General features: G+C 44.5%; 1 protein-coding gene across 1 annotated transcript in view; it reads left to right on the top strand.

Annotated features, from left to right (window-relative positions):
- Positions 1 to 20,066: 20,066 nt before the first annotated feature.
- LOC124263014 (interleukin 17-like protein) overlaps positions 20,067 to 20,405 on the top strand; it is a 1,081-nt gene continuing 742 nt past the window's right edge. Inside the window, exon 1 of the mRNA XM_046697627.1 lies at positions 20,067 to 20,405. This exon is cut by the window's right edge and continues 742 nt beyond it. Within this exon, the coding sequence (XP_046553583.1) occupies positions 20,067 to 20,405 (339 nt within the window).

Here is a 20,405-nt window from a genome sequence, read left to right as displayed (position 1 = left end):
GCTACATGTGTGTTGTGTGTTTTTGGGTTGGTGGTGTGTTTGGGTCGATTATGCAGCCGTACACCAGTTTTACCAAGTGGCTGTGTATGTACAAGTAATGATGGGAAAGGTGTGATTCCTGGGTGAGTTTGGTTTGAGGCTGGGGTGAACAGGGTGCGGATATGGGTGAGATTGGGTGAGGTTCGGTGAGATTGGGTGGAGTTGTTGGAGGATGTGATAGGATTATGTATAAGACATTGGGTGATTTGGATTGAGGATGGATGAGGTTGGGTGAGTAGGGTGATGTTATGGGTGAGATTGGGTGAAATTGGGTGAGAAAGTGTGAGTACTTTAGATCAGATTACCCATTTTCAACGCTACAAACAGGCACAAATCTAACCATTTGAAAATTCAAAGCGATTACTTATACTGGAGCGACTTTCTTTATGAAAAATGTTCACCATATTCTCCACAAATACAATCCTTCGTCCACACCGACCAAGATCAAATGTGCCATTTCAACGCTTTAACAAAAATGCTCGTCAGTTCCACGCCCTTGTGTGTTGCAAATGTAATTTTAGTGATTTCAGTGAAATCCTTGTTGATGTTTTCAGGTATCAGAATTCAGACACCATGCTTTGTTATGCAGCAGATTGTATTGACATAAAATGTCAAATGGATTGGGCAAGAATTCCCTAACTTCAAACGCCCTTTCCATGAACATATATATATATATATATATATATATATATCTGATATTATAGTATATATATATATATATATATATATATATATATATTGTGAAAATATCTGATTTCAGTGATTGCAACATATACCTGATCAGCTTCCTTGATGGTTCAGTGAGATAACTGTGAACGCCTGCAGCGTGTAAATACCTTACTATAGACATGTGAAACACCTTCAATAAGGTTACAGATAACAGCCAAACATTTGGTTCAGTTGGGCTGGTACCACATTAGCATAATACTCTTGGCAACGACGAAGTAGTGAGTGCCCGCCAGATCCCTCTGCAATAAGTTCGTAAATATTGCAAGTTTTGTTCGTTTCTAGGGCATGAAATAGTGAGAACACTACCACATAGTGGCTCTTGTAAAGTAAACTCCCGGACTCTACAGCTGAAGCGATTAGTTCTATACTTAGTCGTTAGATACAGACAAAGATACAACCTACTGGAAATCACGGGTACTTTTTGTGATTTGGCATTTTGCACGAAGTGTATTGTAATCGTTTCGACAACACGTCATCAGCGACGTGAGCCATTGTACATCGTTACAGCACACCGTGCTTGGGCCTGAGTAGTCGCTCAGCTTCTGAAAGGAAGGATGCTATGTCCCTGTATCTTCTTTCTGGATTTTTGAGTGAGATCACAATCATGCGTGTGATTCAAAGGGGGTTTTCATTCCAGTGTTTTCAATGGCAGTTGATGTCTATAAAATCACATTTCCAACATGGTGTTGAGATATTAATTCCGGGTATCGCCTGTCCTGGGTGACACAGGTGGCCCAGGGCTTATACTCGAAACAAATCGGTGTTTAGACCAAAAGCCAGTCTATGAAATACTTTGCAGAAAAACTGTTCCTTAATTATATTAATGAAACATAATGAAAAAGAAGTCCATATACCGATGGTATTATGCTTCGGTCAATTATGGACCTCGGTTGTATTTTTATAATAAAATGTCATAACTTTCAATTTCAGAAACTGCACCTGCACTGATAATCTTGACAGCTAGAACAGTAGAGTCGGGTGTTGGTAAAAGTACGTACATGTACATACGGGACGTCCCACTCTTGCATTCTTAATTGGTTGCCAAGAACTGAAATATATAGTGGGAGACATTTTTTGTACATATTTGTATGAACAATGTGTCTTTTCATACACTTTTACAACACTCCTTTTCATACGCCCATAGTCATGCTCTGCCACACGCCAAGAGGGTGAGTAAGTGTGTCGGTATAGGTTCTTGAGAGGTATATAGAAGTTGGTATTCAAGTATAAGACAAAATATTATGGATGTCAACTTCTTCTTTATTGTATACACAACGTTTCTGGGCTATTCCTTGCCCCTTCGTCAGGTGAATGACGCCGTCAGGCGAATGACGAAGGGGCAAGGAATAGCCCAGAAACGTTGTGTATACAATAAAGAAGTTGACATCCATAATATTTTGTCTTATACTTGTATCGGTATAGCCTAAGACAGATAACTGACTCGGGCCGGGTTAGGATTCGTCTTCAGAAACCCATTTTTGTTGCAAGGGGCGACTAACGGCATCTGGTGGCCGGGCTCACAGACTTGGTTGACACATGTGGGGAATTAGACATGACATGGACTACCCATGTGGGGAATTAGACATGACATAGACTACCCATGTGGGGAATTAGACATGACATAGACTACCCATGTGGAGATTTAGACATGACGTGGACTACCCATGTGGGGAATTAGACATGACATATACTACCCATGAGGGGAATTAGACATGACATAGACTACCCATGTGGGGAATTAGACATGACATGCACTACCCATGTGGAGATTTAGACATGACATGGACTACCCATGTGGAGATTTAGACATGACATGGACTACCCATGTGGGGAATTAGACATGACATGCACTACCCATGTGGGGAATTAGACATGACGTGGACTACTCATGTGGGGAATTAGACATGACATGGACTACCCATGTGGGGAATTAGACATGACATGCACTACCCATGTGGGGAATTAGACATGACATGCACTACCCATGTGGGGAATTAGACATGACATGCACTACCCATGTGGGGAATTAGACATGACATGGACTACCCATGTGGGGAATTAGACATGACATAGACTACCCATGTGGGGAATAAGACATGACATAGACTACCCATGTGGGGAATTAGACATGACATGCACTACCCATGTGGGGAATTAGACATGACATGGACTACCCATGTGGAGATTTAGACATGACGTGGACTACCCATGTGGAGATTTAGACATGACGTGGACTACCCATGTGGAGATTTAGACATGACATAGACTACCCATGTGGAGATTTAGACATGACATAGGCTACCCATGTGGGGAATTAGACATGACAAAGACTACTCATGTGAAGATTTAGACATGACATAGACTACCCATGTGAAGATTTAGACATGACATAGACTACCCATGTAGGGGAATTAGACATGACATGGACTACCCATGTGGAGATTTAGACATGACATGAACTACCCATGTAGAGATTTAGACATGACATGGACTACCCATGTGGAGATTTAGACATGACATAGACTACCCATGTGGGGAATTAGACATGACATAGACTACCCATGTGGGGAATTAGACATGACATGCACTACCCATGTGGGGAATTAGACATGACATGCACTACCCATGTGGGGAATTAGACATGACATGCACTACCCATGTGGGGAATTAGACATGACATAGACTACCCATGTAGGGGAATTAGACATGACATGGACTACCCATGTGGAGATTTAGACATGACATGAACTACCCATGTAGAGATTTAGACATGACATGGACTACCCATGTGGAGATTTAGACATGACATAGACTACCCATGTGGGGAATTAGACATGACATAGACTACCCATGTGGGGAATTAGACATGACATGCACTACCCATGTGGGGAATTAGACATGACATGCACTACCCATGTGGGGAATTAGACATGACATGCACTACCCATGTGGGGAATTAGACATGACATGGACTACACATGTGGGGAATTAGACATGACATAGACTACCCATGTGGGGAATAAGACATGACATAGACTACCCATGTGGAGAATTAGACATGACATGCACTACCCATGTGGGGAATTAGACATGACATGGACTACCCATGTGGAGATTTAGACATGACGTGGACTACCCATGTGGAGATTTAGACATGACGTGGACTACCCATGTGGAGATTTAGACATGACATAGACTACCCATGTGGAGATTTAGACATGACATAGGCTACCCATGTGGGGAATTAGACATGACAAAGACTACTCATGTGAAGATTTAGACATGACATAGACTACCCATGTGAAGATTTAGACATGACATAGACTACCCATGTAGGGGAATTAGACATGACATGGACTACCCATGTGGAGATTTAGACATGACATGAACTACCCATGTAGAGATTTAGACATGACATGGACTACCCATGTGGAGATTTAGACATGACATAGACTACCCATGTGGGGAATTAGACATGACATAGACTACCCATGTGGGGAATTAGACATGACATAGACTACCCATGTGGAGATTTAGATATGACATAGACTACCCATGTGAAGATTTAGACATGACATAGACTACCCATGTGAAGATTTAGACATGACATAGACTACCCATGTGGAGATTTAGACATGACATGGACTACCCATGTGAAGATTTAGACATGACATGGACTACCCATGTGGAGATTTAGACATGACATGGACTACCCATGTGAGGAATTAGACATGACATAGAACCTATGTACCACATAGCATGCTATACCTTCACTGCAGGCTGACTGTTATGATATAATTTTCTCTGTGTGTATGAAGAGATCAGCATACTGCCACGTATGTAACAAATAATTACATCAGTGTTAAATATACTCTAATTGAAGTTGCATTAAACGGAAATTTGTTTGAGCCTTATAGAAGCACTGACGTGTGGTATCTCTGCCGCAACCATTATTGGTGTAACGCCCTCAGCTACCAGCACACATGCAGCTTCCTACTCGTGTTTCTGAATACTCGCCGATCAGTGTCCAGATTTCACAGTAATCTGGGTATTTGGTTCGGAACCCGGAACATGAAGTGGAATTTGGCAATAGCTTTAGAATATCATTTGAAAGCCATAACATAGCCCCGCCGTCTTCGTGAGCGCACTAACATGTGACATGTGTTAGAATATCCTTCCTTCTTCTCTCCTTCCTTCCTCATTCCTTCTTCTCTTCTTCCTTCCTCAATGTAATATACTGCTCTTGCGAATTAAATCAAATGATGGCAAAAAAGGTCTAAGGAAGACTCGATTCATAGAATTGCATGACATACACTACCCATCCTTCCTGAGTGTCAATACACTGCACGTACGAGTTAATTCGATTATGGCAAAAAAGGTCGAAGAAACACTCAATTCACGGAATAAAACTATACTCATGCTGATAAATACGGGAACGGTTATATTATTATTTCAAAAAATCGTGTGTACCAATTAAATCCAACAATAACAGATTATTGTACAACCTGGTGACATGTGACCATTGTTGTCACTGACTATGGGGAATACATTGATCTCAAGCATTGGTCTGTAGTAGTATGTCTCATATGTGTAAATATCCCTTCCGTTGCTCACAGTGGAAGCAAACATGTCTGCGTATGAACTGACAATGATCTCCTGTTGACAACGACGAATACCCTGATTTCCAGTGCGAACGTCCACAGCCGGTTCGTCATGGTTAAGATGACAGGTTCGCTATGATACAGTGAGATGCTAGTGAGAGAGAGAGAGAGAGAGAGAGAGAGAGAGAGAGAGAGAGAGAGAGAGAGAGAGAGAGAGAGGGGAGTGAGAGAAGGAGAGAGAGAGAGAGAAGAGAGAGAGAGAGAGAGGAGAGAGAGAGAGGAAGAGAGAGAGAGAGAGAGAGAGAGAGAGAGAGAGAGAGAGAGAGAGAGAGAGAGAGAGAGACCTGAGAACCTAGAGTTGTTCATAGAGAGATAGAAGTACAAAGAGGGTCATTCAGGATTTTCAGTACCCAAAAGCACCCTCAAATCTGTAAACACGTTGTGTTCAGCGCATAAATAGCATCCCTGATGAGATGCAATTCTCTCGAAGTTCAAACCCAGCCACTGGGAAAGTTTTGCCTATTTCACTATTATGTAATTCAGGAGATGACGTCATCTTAGTGACGTCACTAAGAGGTGCTTTGTATTTATAATTAATAGATGAATAATTTTGCGTCGATGAGGTCTTTATGGGGACAGCAGAGCTATCCAAAGGTACTTTGTGTTGATAGTAGGGTTCGAATTTAAAATGAAGCGTACTTTGTTGATGATAATCTTTCGAGATTTTTACTCTGTTATCAAGCTAAATGACGGGCAGTATATGTACCACGTATGTCGCGACAAGCATCAGATTTACATTAACAACAGCATGTAATGGAATAGGAAGTGACTCATAGTTAGATGAGGCCGGTTGCTCTATGCAATAAGGGCGGCAGGGAAGCCTAGTGGTTAAAGCGTTCGCTCGTCACGCCGAAGACTCGTGTTCGATTCCCCACATGGGTACAATGTGTGAAGCCCCGCTGTGATATTGCTGGAATATTGCTGAAAGCGGCGTAAAACTAAACTCACTCACTCGTTGCAATAAACAAGAAGTTGTCGTCCCAAAAGTTGTATGATTCATTTGTGACTAACCAACTTCTAGAATGCCAATCAAACAATTAGTGGTCGAATAAACTTAAAATTACAGCCTCGTGGCTAGTACTATACACACGACAAAATGAAATCATCACCGGATTTTGTATGTATCCTGAGTGAGTGAGTGAGTGAGTTGGGTTTGACACCACTTTGAACAGTATCACAGTTATATACCAGTATCAGCTTTTCCCGTTTATACATGTTAACACTAATTCTTACATTTGTCTTACATTAGCGACAGTACATAAAGTGGTTTCTATTTCTTCCTCGTGAACACGACTTTCGAAGTGAGATGACTTCCTACACCAGACAAGTGGTGTGCACGAACTGAATGCACCTGAGTCGGCCGTGGAGGAAGTTGATTAACAGGTTGTTACCTGGCAGGCCGAGTGCAGGAACCGGATCAAACTGCTGGCTACATGCAGTAGTAACTTGGTTGAACGGAAATCTTCCTTTATTTGCATCAGAAATTTTGGGAAAATACTTTTACTGAACATAAACAAAGTGAGTGAGTGAGTGAGTGAGTTTAGTTTTACGCCGCACTCAGCAATATTCCAGCTATATGGCGGCGGTCTGTAAATAATCGAGTCTGGACCAGACAATCCAGTGATCAACAGCATGAGCATCGATCTGCGCAATTGGGAACCGATGACATGTGTCAACCAAGCCAGCGAAACTGACCACCCGATCCCGTTAGTCGCCTCTTACGACAAGATAGTCGCCTTTTAATGGCAAGCACATGGGTTGCTGAAGACCTATTCTACCCCGGATCTTCACGGGTCACATAAACAAAGAGAGACTCTCCCCCCTCCTCACCCCACACGCGCGCACACGCACGCACGCCCGCACGCACACCCTCGAACGGTCCCTCCACCCAGGCATGTTGTTCATCATGTCACGGCTTTAAACAGGCAAAAAAACAAACAAAACAAAAAACCCAAAAACCCAAACAAGCAAAAAAAAAAAAACCCAAATCAAAACAAAAAGCAAAGAGAAAGCCGGGATGAAACAAACAACCTGTCCTCCTGTTCTTAGTACTTATTACTTAACCCGTGAAGATCCGGGTTAGAATTTATCTTCAGTAATCCATGCTTGTCTCCCCGTGAAGATCCGGGTTAGAATTGATCTTCAGTAACCCATGCTTGTCGTAAGAGGCGACTATAGGGATCGGGTGGTCAGGCTCGCTGACTGGGTTGACACATGTCATCGGTTCCCAATTGCGTAGATAGATGCACATGCTTTTGGTCACTGGATTGTCTGGTCCAGACCCGATTATTTACAGACCGCCGCCAACTCATTCACACACTTATGACTTGCTTAACCGTCCAGCTGTACTGACACAGTTAAGGGATAGCTAACTTTCAAGTGACATTGCGACGCGCCAATCACCAGGAACAGAGACCATGCCAGGAAACACTGATAACCTTGACCACAATCCAACGTCTTGACACAACAAACAATGATCGTGTCTGAAGTGCCCCAGTTTCCCACCAGCCATTGAGAACAACAAAGTGCACAGTGTTTAATTGATACACTGTACTCACAGGAGCTGGGTCGTGCAACACTGCCGGGACCTTCCATGTCCGGAGAACGGCTTGACTGATGCTGTAGCGGATGTGACCGTCTGAGAAATACCAGGACATTCTGGCGCTGACGTCATCAATGACATATCAATACAATGATGACACATCAATACACATCATACTGATTACCCCACCTACATAATTTCTTTGAAATTGTTATCACTGTTACAATTATGGAATGATGAATAGTTTAACATAAATATAAACATATGAGCAAATCTGATCCTTACGGAACAACAATAACATTGCCTAATTCGCGTTTGGAAATACCTGTGGTAAAAGTATTAAAATACTTACACGTGCGTGTGGTCAACAGGAACCTAGTGTCACCACGGAGACAGTCATACCCCAGCAATCCGACTGTATAATTCCCTGTTCGTATTGGCAAGTGTCCGGAATAACACGGTGATAAGGTAACGCGGCTCTGAACTGGTTGAGGCAATGGCCACAACGTGGAATGTCCGGATTGAAGGGTGTCTACTGTGACATGATACGTACATGACCCAGGAGCTCCACATTAAGGAGTGTCTGGCTGTAGCAGGGTGAAGTTATTGTTTATCGAGAGACCACTCGTATTTGTTCCATGAAAGTGAGGGTCTGGAATGGTGGTGTTAGGGGTGGGTATTTTAGAATAATCCATTCTTGCACCAGGTAATTCTTACAAACTGAATATTGAGTGATCGCCGTCAAACGAAGCATTTACTTTAACACAAGACAAACAAGGCTTGTCCACAAAACTATCTAGTGACTAGTGCGTACGAACTATTCATTTCGCGAATATTTCTGCTGAACCGTGGTTGGTATGGCTGGTTATAGCCAATGGTTGGTATGGCTAGTTACAAACCGTTGTTGGTATGGCTAGTCACAAACCGTGGGTTGTATGGCTAGTCACAAACCGTGGTTGGTATGGCTAGTTACAAACCGTGGTTGGTATGGCTGATTATAACCCACGGTTGGTATGGTTAGTTACAAACCGTGGTTGGTATGGCTGATTATAACCCACGGTTGGTATGGTTAGTTACAAACCGTGGTTGGTATGGCTGATTATAACCCACGGTTGGTATGGCTAGTCACAAACCGTGGTTGGTATGGCTGATTATAACCAACGGTTGGTATGGCTAGTCACAAACCGTGGTTGGTATGACTAGTCACAAACCGTGGTTGGTATGGCTAGTTACAAACCGTGGTTGGTATGGCTGATTATAACCCACGGTTGGTATGGCTAGTTACAAACCGTGGTTGGTATGGCTGATTATAACCCACGGTTGGTATGGCTAGTCACAAACCGTGGTTGGTATGGCTAGTCACAAACCGTTGTTGGTATGGCTAGTCACAAACCGTGGTTGGTATGGCTAGTCACAAACCGTGGTTGGTATGGCTAGTTACAAACCGTGGTTGGTATGGCTAGTCACAAACCGTGGTTGGTATGGCTAGTTACAAACCGTGGTTGGTATGGCTAGTCACAAACCGTGGTTGGTATGGCTAGTCACAAACCATGGTTGGTATGGCTGATTATAACCCACGGTTGGTATGGCTAGTTACACACCTGTGGTTGATATGGCTTATTATAACCCACGGTTGGTATGGCTAGTCACAAACCGTGGTTGGTATGACTAGTCACAAACCGTGGTTGGTATGGCTAGTCACAAACCGTGGTTGGTATGGCTAGTCACAAACCGTGGTTGGTATGGCTAGTCACAAACCATGGTTGGTATGGCTGATTATAACCCACGGTTGGTATGGCTAGTTACACACCTGTGGTTGGTATGGCTTATTATAACCCACGGTTGGTATGGCTAGTCACAAACCGTGGTTGGTATGACTAGTCACAAACCGTGGTTGGTATGGCTAGTCACAAACCGTTGTTGGTATGGCTAGTCACAAACCGTGGTTGGTATGGCTAGTCAAAAACCGTGGTTGGTATGGCTAGTCACAAACCGTGGTTGGTATGGCTCGTCACAAACCTTGGTTGGTATGGCTAGTCACAAACCGTGGTTGGTAAGGCTAGTCACAAACCGTGGTTGGTATGGCTAGTCACAAACCGTGGTTGGTATGGCTAGTCACAAACCGTTGTTGGTATGGCTAGTCACAAACCGTGGTTGGTATGGCTAGTCACAAACCGTGGTTGGTATGGCTAGTCACAAAATGTGGTTGGTATGGCTTGTCACAAACCGTGGTTGGTATGGCTAGTCACAAAATGTGGTTGGTATGGCTAGTCACAAACCGTGGTTGGTATGGCTAGTCACAAACCGTGGTTGGTATGGCTAGTCACAAACCGTGGTTGGTATGGCTAGTTACAAACCGTGGTTGGTATGGCTAGTCACAAACCGTGGTTGGTATGGCTAGTCACAAACCGTGGTTGGTATGGCTAGTCACAAACCGTGGTTGGTATGGCTCGTCACAAACCGTGGTTGGTATGGCTAGTTACAAACCGTGGTTGGTATGGCTCGTCACAAACCGTGGTTGGTATGGCTAGTCACAAACCGTGGTTGGTATGGCTAGTCACAAACCGTGGTTGGTATGGCTAGTCACAAACCGTGGTTGGTATGGCTAGTCACAAACCGTGGTTGGTATGGCTAGTCACAAACCGTGGTTGGTATGGCTAGTCACAAACCGTGGTTGGTATGGCTAGTCACAAACCGTGGTTGGTATGGCTAGTCACAAACCGTGGTTGGTATGGCTAGTCACAAACCGTGGTTGGTATGGCTAGTCACAAACCGTGGTTGGTATGGCTAGTCACAAACCGTGGTTGGTATGGCTAGTCACAAACCGTGGTTGGTATGGCTAGTCACAAACCGTGGTTGGTATGGCTAGTTACAAACCGTGGTTGGTATGGCTAGTCACAAACCGTGGTTGGTATGGCTGATTATAACCCACGGTTGGTATGGCTAGTCACAAACCGTGGTTGGTATGGCTAGTCACAAACCGTGGTTGGTATGGCTAGTCACAAACCGTGGTTGGTATGGCTAGTCACAAACCGTGGTTGGTATGGCTAGTCACAAACCGTGGTTGGTATGGCTATTTAAAGTCAGGGTGCTACAAATAATACTTTAATCAAGTCAAAGTAAGTCATCGCGTATTTATTAATCTTTGGCAACCAATGTTGGTTGAAGGTGGTAGTCTGAATGTGGTTGAAGTAAAACTCGGGTCATTTTGTGCCCTCACCCCTAATTTCGATGAACAATATTGCATAAAATTGTAAAAGATTAGAAACATCAGTCTAGAGGTACATTGAATACTTTGTGTAACCAGGGATATTCTACAACACGTTATATAGTCTCCCTGGTGTAACCAGTATGTGTGATAAACAGTGCGAGCTCGCGATACCCTTCCCTTTGATGTTTGATGCTATTTGATGAAACATGAACCACTTGAAGCGTGGACGCTGTCCTTGGGACACAGTCACGGTGTACTCGGCTGTACGGATTTCCGTGTAATTGGAGCAGTTTATGTTGTGTGTGTTTTGATTCATGTAAATATTTTCTGGTAGGCGAGGTGTCTGAGATGCGTGGTTCCACGGGGTGGAATAACAACTCCCCGACAACACCACAACAGCAGGTAGCCCACAGATCGTGTGGCACGCCCCTTTTAGGAGCTCTTTCTTTCAAACAGATTATATCCGCACAATCCGGTCACCTCTGAATGTGATCTACAGATCGTGTCAAGCTATTAACTGTTTTGAATTTACCAATGTGATACGAACACGTGGGAAACGAGTCTCCGGGTATCCTCAGATGATATCATACAGCTCCACGTCGCCAGCCTCGCTCTCGGCGGTATTGACGCACATCCGGTTCTCGTCAGGTACTAGTATACACCATAAATCGTGACCTGTGATTTCTATCAGTCAACCCGCCTATCACTGATCCGGTAAACTCCACGGTCACCAGGTTAACGCACCCGCAATACACGTGGGGTTCCTCGCAGCAACACAGTCACACTACAATACGTGGTAATACAGAAACAGTGAAGCAAGTGTTGATACAATGACACGTGAGCACCCGGTAATACAGTTACACGTGAAGCACTTTGTAATACAGTTACACGTGAAGCACTTGGTAATACAGTTACACGTGAAGCACTTGGTAATACAGTGACACGTGAAGCACTTGGTAATACAGTTACACGTGAAGCACTTGGTAATACAGTTACACGTGAAGCACTTGGTAATACAGTTACACGTGAAGCACTTGGTAATACAGTTACACGTGAAGCACTTGGTAATACAGTTACACGTGATGCACCTGTTAATACAGTTACACGTGAAGCACTTGGTAATACAGTTACACGTGAAGCACTTGGTAATACAGTTACACGTGAAGCACTTGGTAATACAGTTACACGTGAAGCACTTGGTAATACAGTTACACGTGAAGCACTTGGTAATACAGTTACACGTGATGCACCGGTTAATACAGTTACACGTGAAGCACTTGGTAATACAGTGACACGTGATGCACCTGTTAATACAGTTACACGTGAAGCACTTGGTAATACAGTGACACGTGAAGCACTTGGTAATACAGTTACACGTGAAGCACTTGGTAATACAGTGACACGTGATGCACCTGTTAATACAGTGACACGTGAAGCACACGGTATTACAGAGACACGTGATGCACCTGTTAATACAGTGACACGTGAAGCACACGGTATTACACAGACGCTTGAAGCGCAAGGTAATTTGAAATTCGAGATAATCAGACACTTTCCTTGTAGAGATTTAGCTGTCGCTGGACATTATATTTTTCAGGAAGAATACAAAGGCAATACACCAGCAAGGGTGTGATAAGCATCACTATTACCGCCTGCGGAGTCCACGCTCGACACCCTTCATAAACAGAGCGTAGGCAGCAACACATTAGACTGGGGGCGCTAACAGAGCACGGACCTGTCAAGGGCTTGTCTCCACGTCACTGTAACAGTCTTTTACATATAACCTGTAGGAGATGTGAGACAAATAAGTGGGAAACTATCCCTGCCGTTCCAAACCCTTGCAGAGGCGTCGCATCATGTTACAAGTTGTCGCCCCACACAGTGAATGTGATCAAGGACCTGCAACACGAGTTGGGAAGAGATGCCCTCGAAGTCGGGCCGAGCAAGCTGGGCCGACGACCTTGTAGGCTAATTACTCCATTGTCGATAACCATGCCTGCAATTTATTAATGACGTACACACATGACAATAATGAACAGTCTCAACCCACAGACGTGCAGCATAAGACTGTTATTGTGACTTAATCACATACATTTCAGGAACGCTCACACTCTGAACGTGGCTGGACAATAATGAAGCTTGCTGTGTTCCATATGTTTTAGCATTTACTCGCCCACTTCAAGACTGCCGGTCAAAGAATCAGTGTCTGAGCAAGGCGGATGTAAAAAAAGGAATCGTTAAATGAAACAGCATTTGAAACTGATACACATTGCCGTTTGCTAAAACGTCATAGATATTTCATCACATTTGTTTACGGGTACAGTATTCTATTACACCTACATAAACTCCACTTTATTACGACTTTCCCTTCGTCACATAGTTAAGTTTTTTGTCACCAGGCGCCATGACACGTTTGTCAGACACGATAGAAAGTACCCACGTAACAGGGGCCATATACCAAATCTCTGGTATGGAGGGATTCATCTCTGTTATCTCGTCCATCAAGGTTCAGTTGGACAGACTACGTGATTAGACGAATCCAACCCCAAACCCCACCACCACCCTGTCCCATCCCACCACCATCGTATTGCACGCACTACCACCACCACCCCCCTGTCCCATCCCACCACCATCGTATTGCACGCACTACCACAACCACCACCCTGTCCCATCCCACCACCATCGTATTACACGCACCACAACCCCACCCTGTCCCATCCCACCGCCATCGTATTACACGAAGCACCACCACCACCACCACCAATTCTGTCCCATCCCACCACCATCGTATTACACGCACCACCACCACCACCACCACCCTTGTCCCATCCCACCACCATCGTATTACACGAACCACCACCACCACCACCACCACCACCACCACCACCCTGTCCCATACCACCACCATCGTATTACAATGCACCACCACCACCACCACTATACCATGCACTCACCAATTCTGTCCCATCCCACCACCATCGTATTACACGAACCACCACCACCACCACCACCTCCCTGTCCCATCCCACCACCATCGTATTACACGAACCACCACCACCACCTGTCCCATACCACTGCCATCGTATTACACGCACTACCACCACTTTCACCACCACCATCGTATTACACGAACCACCACCACCACCACCACCACCCTGTCCCATCCCACCACCATCGTATTACACGAACCACCACCACCACCACCACCCTGTCCCATTCCACCACCATCGTATTACACGCACCACCCCTACCACCACCCTGTCCCATCCCACCACCATCGTATTACACGCACCACAACCCCCACCCTGTCCCATCCCACCACACCGTATTACATAATGAACCACCACCACCACCACCACCCTGTCCCATCCCACCACCATCGTATTACACGCACCACCCCCTACCCCCACCCTGTCCCATCCCACCACCATCGTATTACACGCACCACCAACACCACCCTGTCCCATCCCACCACCATCGTATTACACACACTACCACCACCACCACCCTGTCCGATCCCACCACCATCGTATTACACGCACCACAACCCCCACCCTGTCCCATCCCACCACCATCGTGTATTACACGAACCAAAACCACCACCCCCCACCATGTCCCATCCCACCACCATCGTATTACACGCACTACTACCACCACCACCCCTGTCCGATCCCACCACCATCGTATTACACGCACCACAACCCCCAATCCTGTCCCATCCCACCACCATCGTATTACACGCACTACCACCACCACCACCACCCTGTCCGATCCCACCACCATCGTATTACACGCACCACAAATCACCACCCCCACCTCTGTCCCATCCCACCACCGTCGTATTACACGCACCACCACCACCACCACCACCCTGTCCCATCCCACCGCCATCGTATTACACGAACCAAAACCACCACCCCCACCCTGTCCCATCCCACCACCATCGTATTACACGCACCACCACCACCACCCTGTCCCATCCCACCGCCATCGTATTACACGAACCACTCACCACCACCACCCCCACCCTGTCCCATCCCACCACAATCGTATTACACGCACCACCACCACCACCACCACCCTGTCCCATCCCACCGCCATCGTATTACACGAACCACCACCACCACCACCACCCCTGTCCCATCCCACCACAATCGTATTACACGCACCCCCACCACCCCCACCCTGTCCCATCCCACCACCATCGTATTACACGAACCACCACCACCACCCCCACCCTGTCCCATCCCACCACCATCGTATTACAACGCACCCCACCACCCTGTCCCATCCCACCACCACCATCGTATTACACGAACCACCACCACCCCACCCTCCCATACCACCATCGTATCGTATAATGAACCACCACCACCCCTACCCTGTCCGATCCCACCACCATCGTATTACACGCACTACCACCACCACCACCCTGTCCCATACCACCACAATCGTATTACACGCACCACCACCACTCCCACCCTGTCCCATTCCACCACAATCGTATTACACGCACCACCACCACTCCCACCCTGTCCCATCCCACCACCATCGTATAACACGCACTACTACCACCACCACCCTGTCCGATCCCACCACCATCGTATTACACGCACTACCACCACCACCACCCTGTCCCATACCACCACCATCGTATTACACGCACCACCACCACTCCCACCCTGTCCCATCCCACCACCATCGTATTACACGCACCACCACCAATACCCACCCTGTCCCATACCACCACCATCGTATTACACGCACCACCACCACTCCCACCCTGTCCCATTCCACCACACTCGTATTACACGCACCACCACCACTCCCACCCTGTCCCATCCCACCGCCATCATATTACACGCACTACCACCACCACCACCCTGTCCCATCCCACCACAACGTATTACACGCACCACCACCACTCCCACCCTGTCCCATTCCACCACAATCGTATTACACGCACCACCACCACTCCCACCCTGTCCCATCCCACCACCATCGTATTACACGCACCACCACCACCACAACCCTGTCCCATCCCACCACCATCGTATTACACGCACCACCCCTACCCCCACCCTGTCCCATACCACCACAATCGTATTACACGCACCACCAACACCACCAACACCACCCCGTCCCATCACACCACAATCGTATTACACGCACCGCCACCACTCCCACCCTGTCCATCCCACCACAATCGTATTACACGCACCGCCACCACCCCCACCCTGTCCCATCCCACCACCATCGTATTACACGCACCGCCACCACCATCCTGTCCCATCCCACCACCATCGTATTACACGCACCACCACCACCCCCACCACCCTGTCTCATCCCACCGCCATCGTATTACACGCTTCACCACCCCCATCCCCTACACACCACTGTGGGTTATACCATCCCAAGAAGTCCCAAGAAGTGTCGCCTCAATACCCCCTTTCCCCATCAATTATTTCCATGCTCCAGTTAATGCTTTGTCTGTCAATGTATTCCATTTCGTGAATATTAACACAAAACACTTGTGAGACTGTGTTGAAAATATAGGAAAAAAGCTTCACTTTGATGAACGTTTTTGTTTAAACAATCTCAAAGTGCAGTGTTGTAAAGTGGTAACTAGTAGATACAATACCCATCCATGGATTTAAACACAATTCATCTGTGACGTTTATGTTGCATTTGACGGCCCGGACCAAGTATGACCGAACAGATAGACTAAGAGGCTAAACAATTTTAATTGAGGCCATGTTGTAGATGTAGTGAGTGAGTGAGTTTAGTTTTACGCCTGCACAGTAATCAACAACATGAGTATCGATCTACGTAATTGTGTCAACCAAGTCAGCAAGCCTGGCCACCCGAAACCGTTAGTCGTTTCTTACGACATGCATGTGATACTGAAGATCAATTCTAACCCGGGTCTTCATGGGCGTGGGGATGTAGAGGGGGAAGGACTTCATCTGTTACTCTGACGTTAAAAGGTGGTATTTAGATAGATATGAAATATAAATGTAAATACATGACACGAAACATCAGTTGTGTTGTTGGACCGAACGCTAATAAAAAGAGTATTATGCGAGTATGTGACCTTTCCCCCAAGCTGCAATCCGCCCAAATGGTTGTTTCCGTGGTTAACAAACAATCCTGATCTCTGTCGTCATGGTGATGGCCATGCTGATAACAGTCAAGCTGCTGTTATGTCATATGTGTTGACAACACTGTGGAGATTTAGATGTACTGCTTCAGCTTAACTCAGGGAACATACAAGCATGTCTATACACATGCTAAAACCCTTATCCCAGAGTCTACGTTAAATCCCATGTTGGGAATGTGGGATTGAGACCTCCACTTGGAGCAATGTGCGTGCTGAAAATACTTGGCTTTGAGACTCTATAAAGTCCCATTTAGGTAGATATAATGATATTCCATTGAATTTAACGCTATTTTGGATACACCTGTGACGTATATGTTATTTGTTAAAGCCCGGACCAAGAGTGACCGATCACTTAAGACCATGTTTAGACTGGGAAAGAGAGCGTCACTTTGAACACCGTGTTGCTTGCTGTATATCGCTGAAAGAGTCTATTAAGTGGTATTTATACGATTCCATAGATTTAACAATTCAGGTTTTATCTGTGACGCTGAAGAAACGTTTAACCGCCGAACCGAACAGCGCCAAACTGAACCGAACACTTCGTCGATAGGAGCTGTGGTCATCATCGTATGAAGGCGTCAGGATACATACCATGATTTATTGGTGTTGGTGCATCTGTATCATGATATATTGGTAGCTGCATGATATATATAATGATATAAGGGTGTACGTAGAACAAACATCATGATATATTGGTACCTGTCCGATGTATCAAATATTTTGTTGGTGTCTGCAAAACACATATGATGAGATGTGTGTAGCTGTACGATATATAAAATAATATATTGGTGTCTGTAGAACAAATATCATGATATATTGGTAGCTGTCTGATATTTAAAAGAATATATTGGTGTCTGTAGAATGAATATTATGATATACTGGTAGCTGTACGATGAATAAACTGATAAACTGGTTTCCGTATAGAACATATATTATGATATACTGGTAGCTATACAATATATAAAATGTTATAATGGGGTCCGTAGAACAAATATTATGATATATTGGTGTAAGATATATACCATGCTATATTAGTGTCCGGATCCATGCAACGATATATAGGTGTTTGTCCAATATATATCAACGATATATAGGTGTTTGTCCAATATATATCAACGATATATAAGTGTTTGTCCAATATACATCAACGATATATAGGTGTTTGTCCAATATATATCAACGATATATAGGTGTTTGTCCAATATATATCAACGATATATAGGTGTTTGTCCGTTATATGTCAACGATATATGTTTTGTCCCATTTATATCAACGATATATAGGTGTCTGTTCAATAAATATCAACGATATATAGGTGTTTGTCCAATATATATCAACGATATATAAGTGTTTGTCCAATATATATCAACGATATATAGGTGTTTGTGCAATATATATCAACGATATATAGGTGTTTGTCCAATATATATCAACGATATATAAGTGTTTGTCCAATATATATCAACGATATATAGGTGTTTGTCCAATATATATAAACGATATATAGGTGTTTGTCCAATATATATCAACGATATATAGGTGTTTGTCCAATAAATATCAACGATATATAGGTGTTTGTCCAATATATATCAACGATATATAAGTGTTTGTCCAATATATATCAACGATATATAGGTGTTTGTCCAATATATATCAACGATATATAGGTGTTTGTCCAATATATATCAACGATATATAAGTGTTTGTCCAATATATATCAACGATATATAGGTGTTTGTCCAATATATATCAACGATATATAGGTGTTTGTCCAATATATATCAACGATATATTAGTGTTTGTCCAATATACATCAACGATATATAGGTGTTTGTCCAATATATATCAACGATATAAAGGTGTTTGTACAATATATATCAACGATATATAGGTGTTTGTCCGTTATATGTCAACGATATATGTTTTGTCCCATTTATATCAACGATATATAGGTGTCTGTTCAATAAATATCAACGATATGTAGGTGTTTGTCCAATATATATCAACGATATATAAGTGTTTGTCCAATATATATCAACGATATATAGGTGTTTGTCCAATATATATCAACGATATATGTGTTTGTCCAATAAATATCAACGATATATAGGTGTTTGTCCAATATATATCAACGATATATAGGTGTTTGTCCAATATATATCAACGATATATAGGTGTTTGTACAATGTATATCAAGATACGAGGGTATCATACCAGTCTGTTACCTCTTTATAACATCCAACAGAGCCATGGTTTGTTTCTGTGAATAGCCTCACAATGCTGCATATTGAAACAGAACTTTATACCTAACTTAAACATATGGAACTAATTCTAGAAACAGAACCCGGTGTCTGCAATAACAACTACTGTATTGCAACATGTACCATGTACCACAGTTATGCAATCGCAGCCATATCAGGACAGAACCAACACTGACTGTTGCAATGTTGACGGTCAATACAGGCCGGTAAGAGGCCTTTGTACACATATAGTATACACCAGTCATGCGGACAGTGTATTGGGAAACAGCAACAGTTGTCATGATCCACAGGCCGCTTCGCCGCAGCGTGTGAACTCCAGTCACGTGATAGTTCCACGCACACTTCATATTTCTTCCTCAAAGCGCATCTATTTTGGGCATGCCACGTTGGTAGTTTTTTTTGTAACACCCAAGTTATATAAGAGCGCACCTATAACGTAGACAGGAATCGTCCTTCTCCCACGATGGTGATGTCTTTGATTGCAACGCAAGTTCTTGTCTATCAAGCTCTTGTGTCAGCATTACCGCTGGCTACAAACTCGGACGACGTTATCAGACTACGTCGTAACGACGCCAACTGTCAACCTCCTCAAGATATCAACCAACTCTTCCAAAGTCTCAACGCCAACAATGACACCTTGGTCTTCTTACGTCTTGCTCGGGAAGGCATCAGGCCGTACAATAACACAGAGCTGAACACAGACACCAACAACTACAGTATTACCTGTCCCGGCAACGTCAGTGACGACCCTAACGACCCCCTGTGGATGAGGTCCCTCTGTCCCTGGTACTACAACGTCACC

This window comes from Haliotis rubra, unplaced genomic scaffold (assembly GCF_003918875.1).
Source record: "Haliotis rubra isolate DU_JTF1 unplaced genomic scaffold, ASM391887v1 Scf865, whole genome shotgun sequence".
Taxonomy (NCBI): domain Eukaryota; kingdom Metazoa; phylum Mollusca; class Gastropoda; order Lepetellida; family Haliotidae; genus Haliotis; species Haliotis rubra.
The sequence above is the reverse complement of the archived record's forward strand: the minus strand, read 5'-3'. Positions and strand labels throughout refer to the sequence as shown.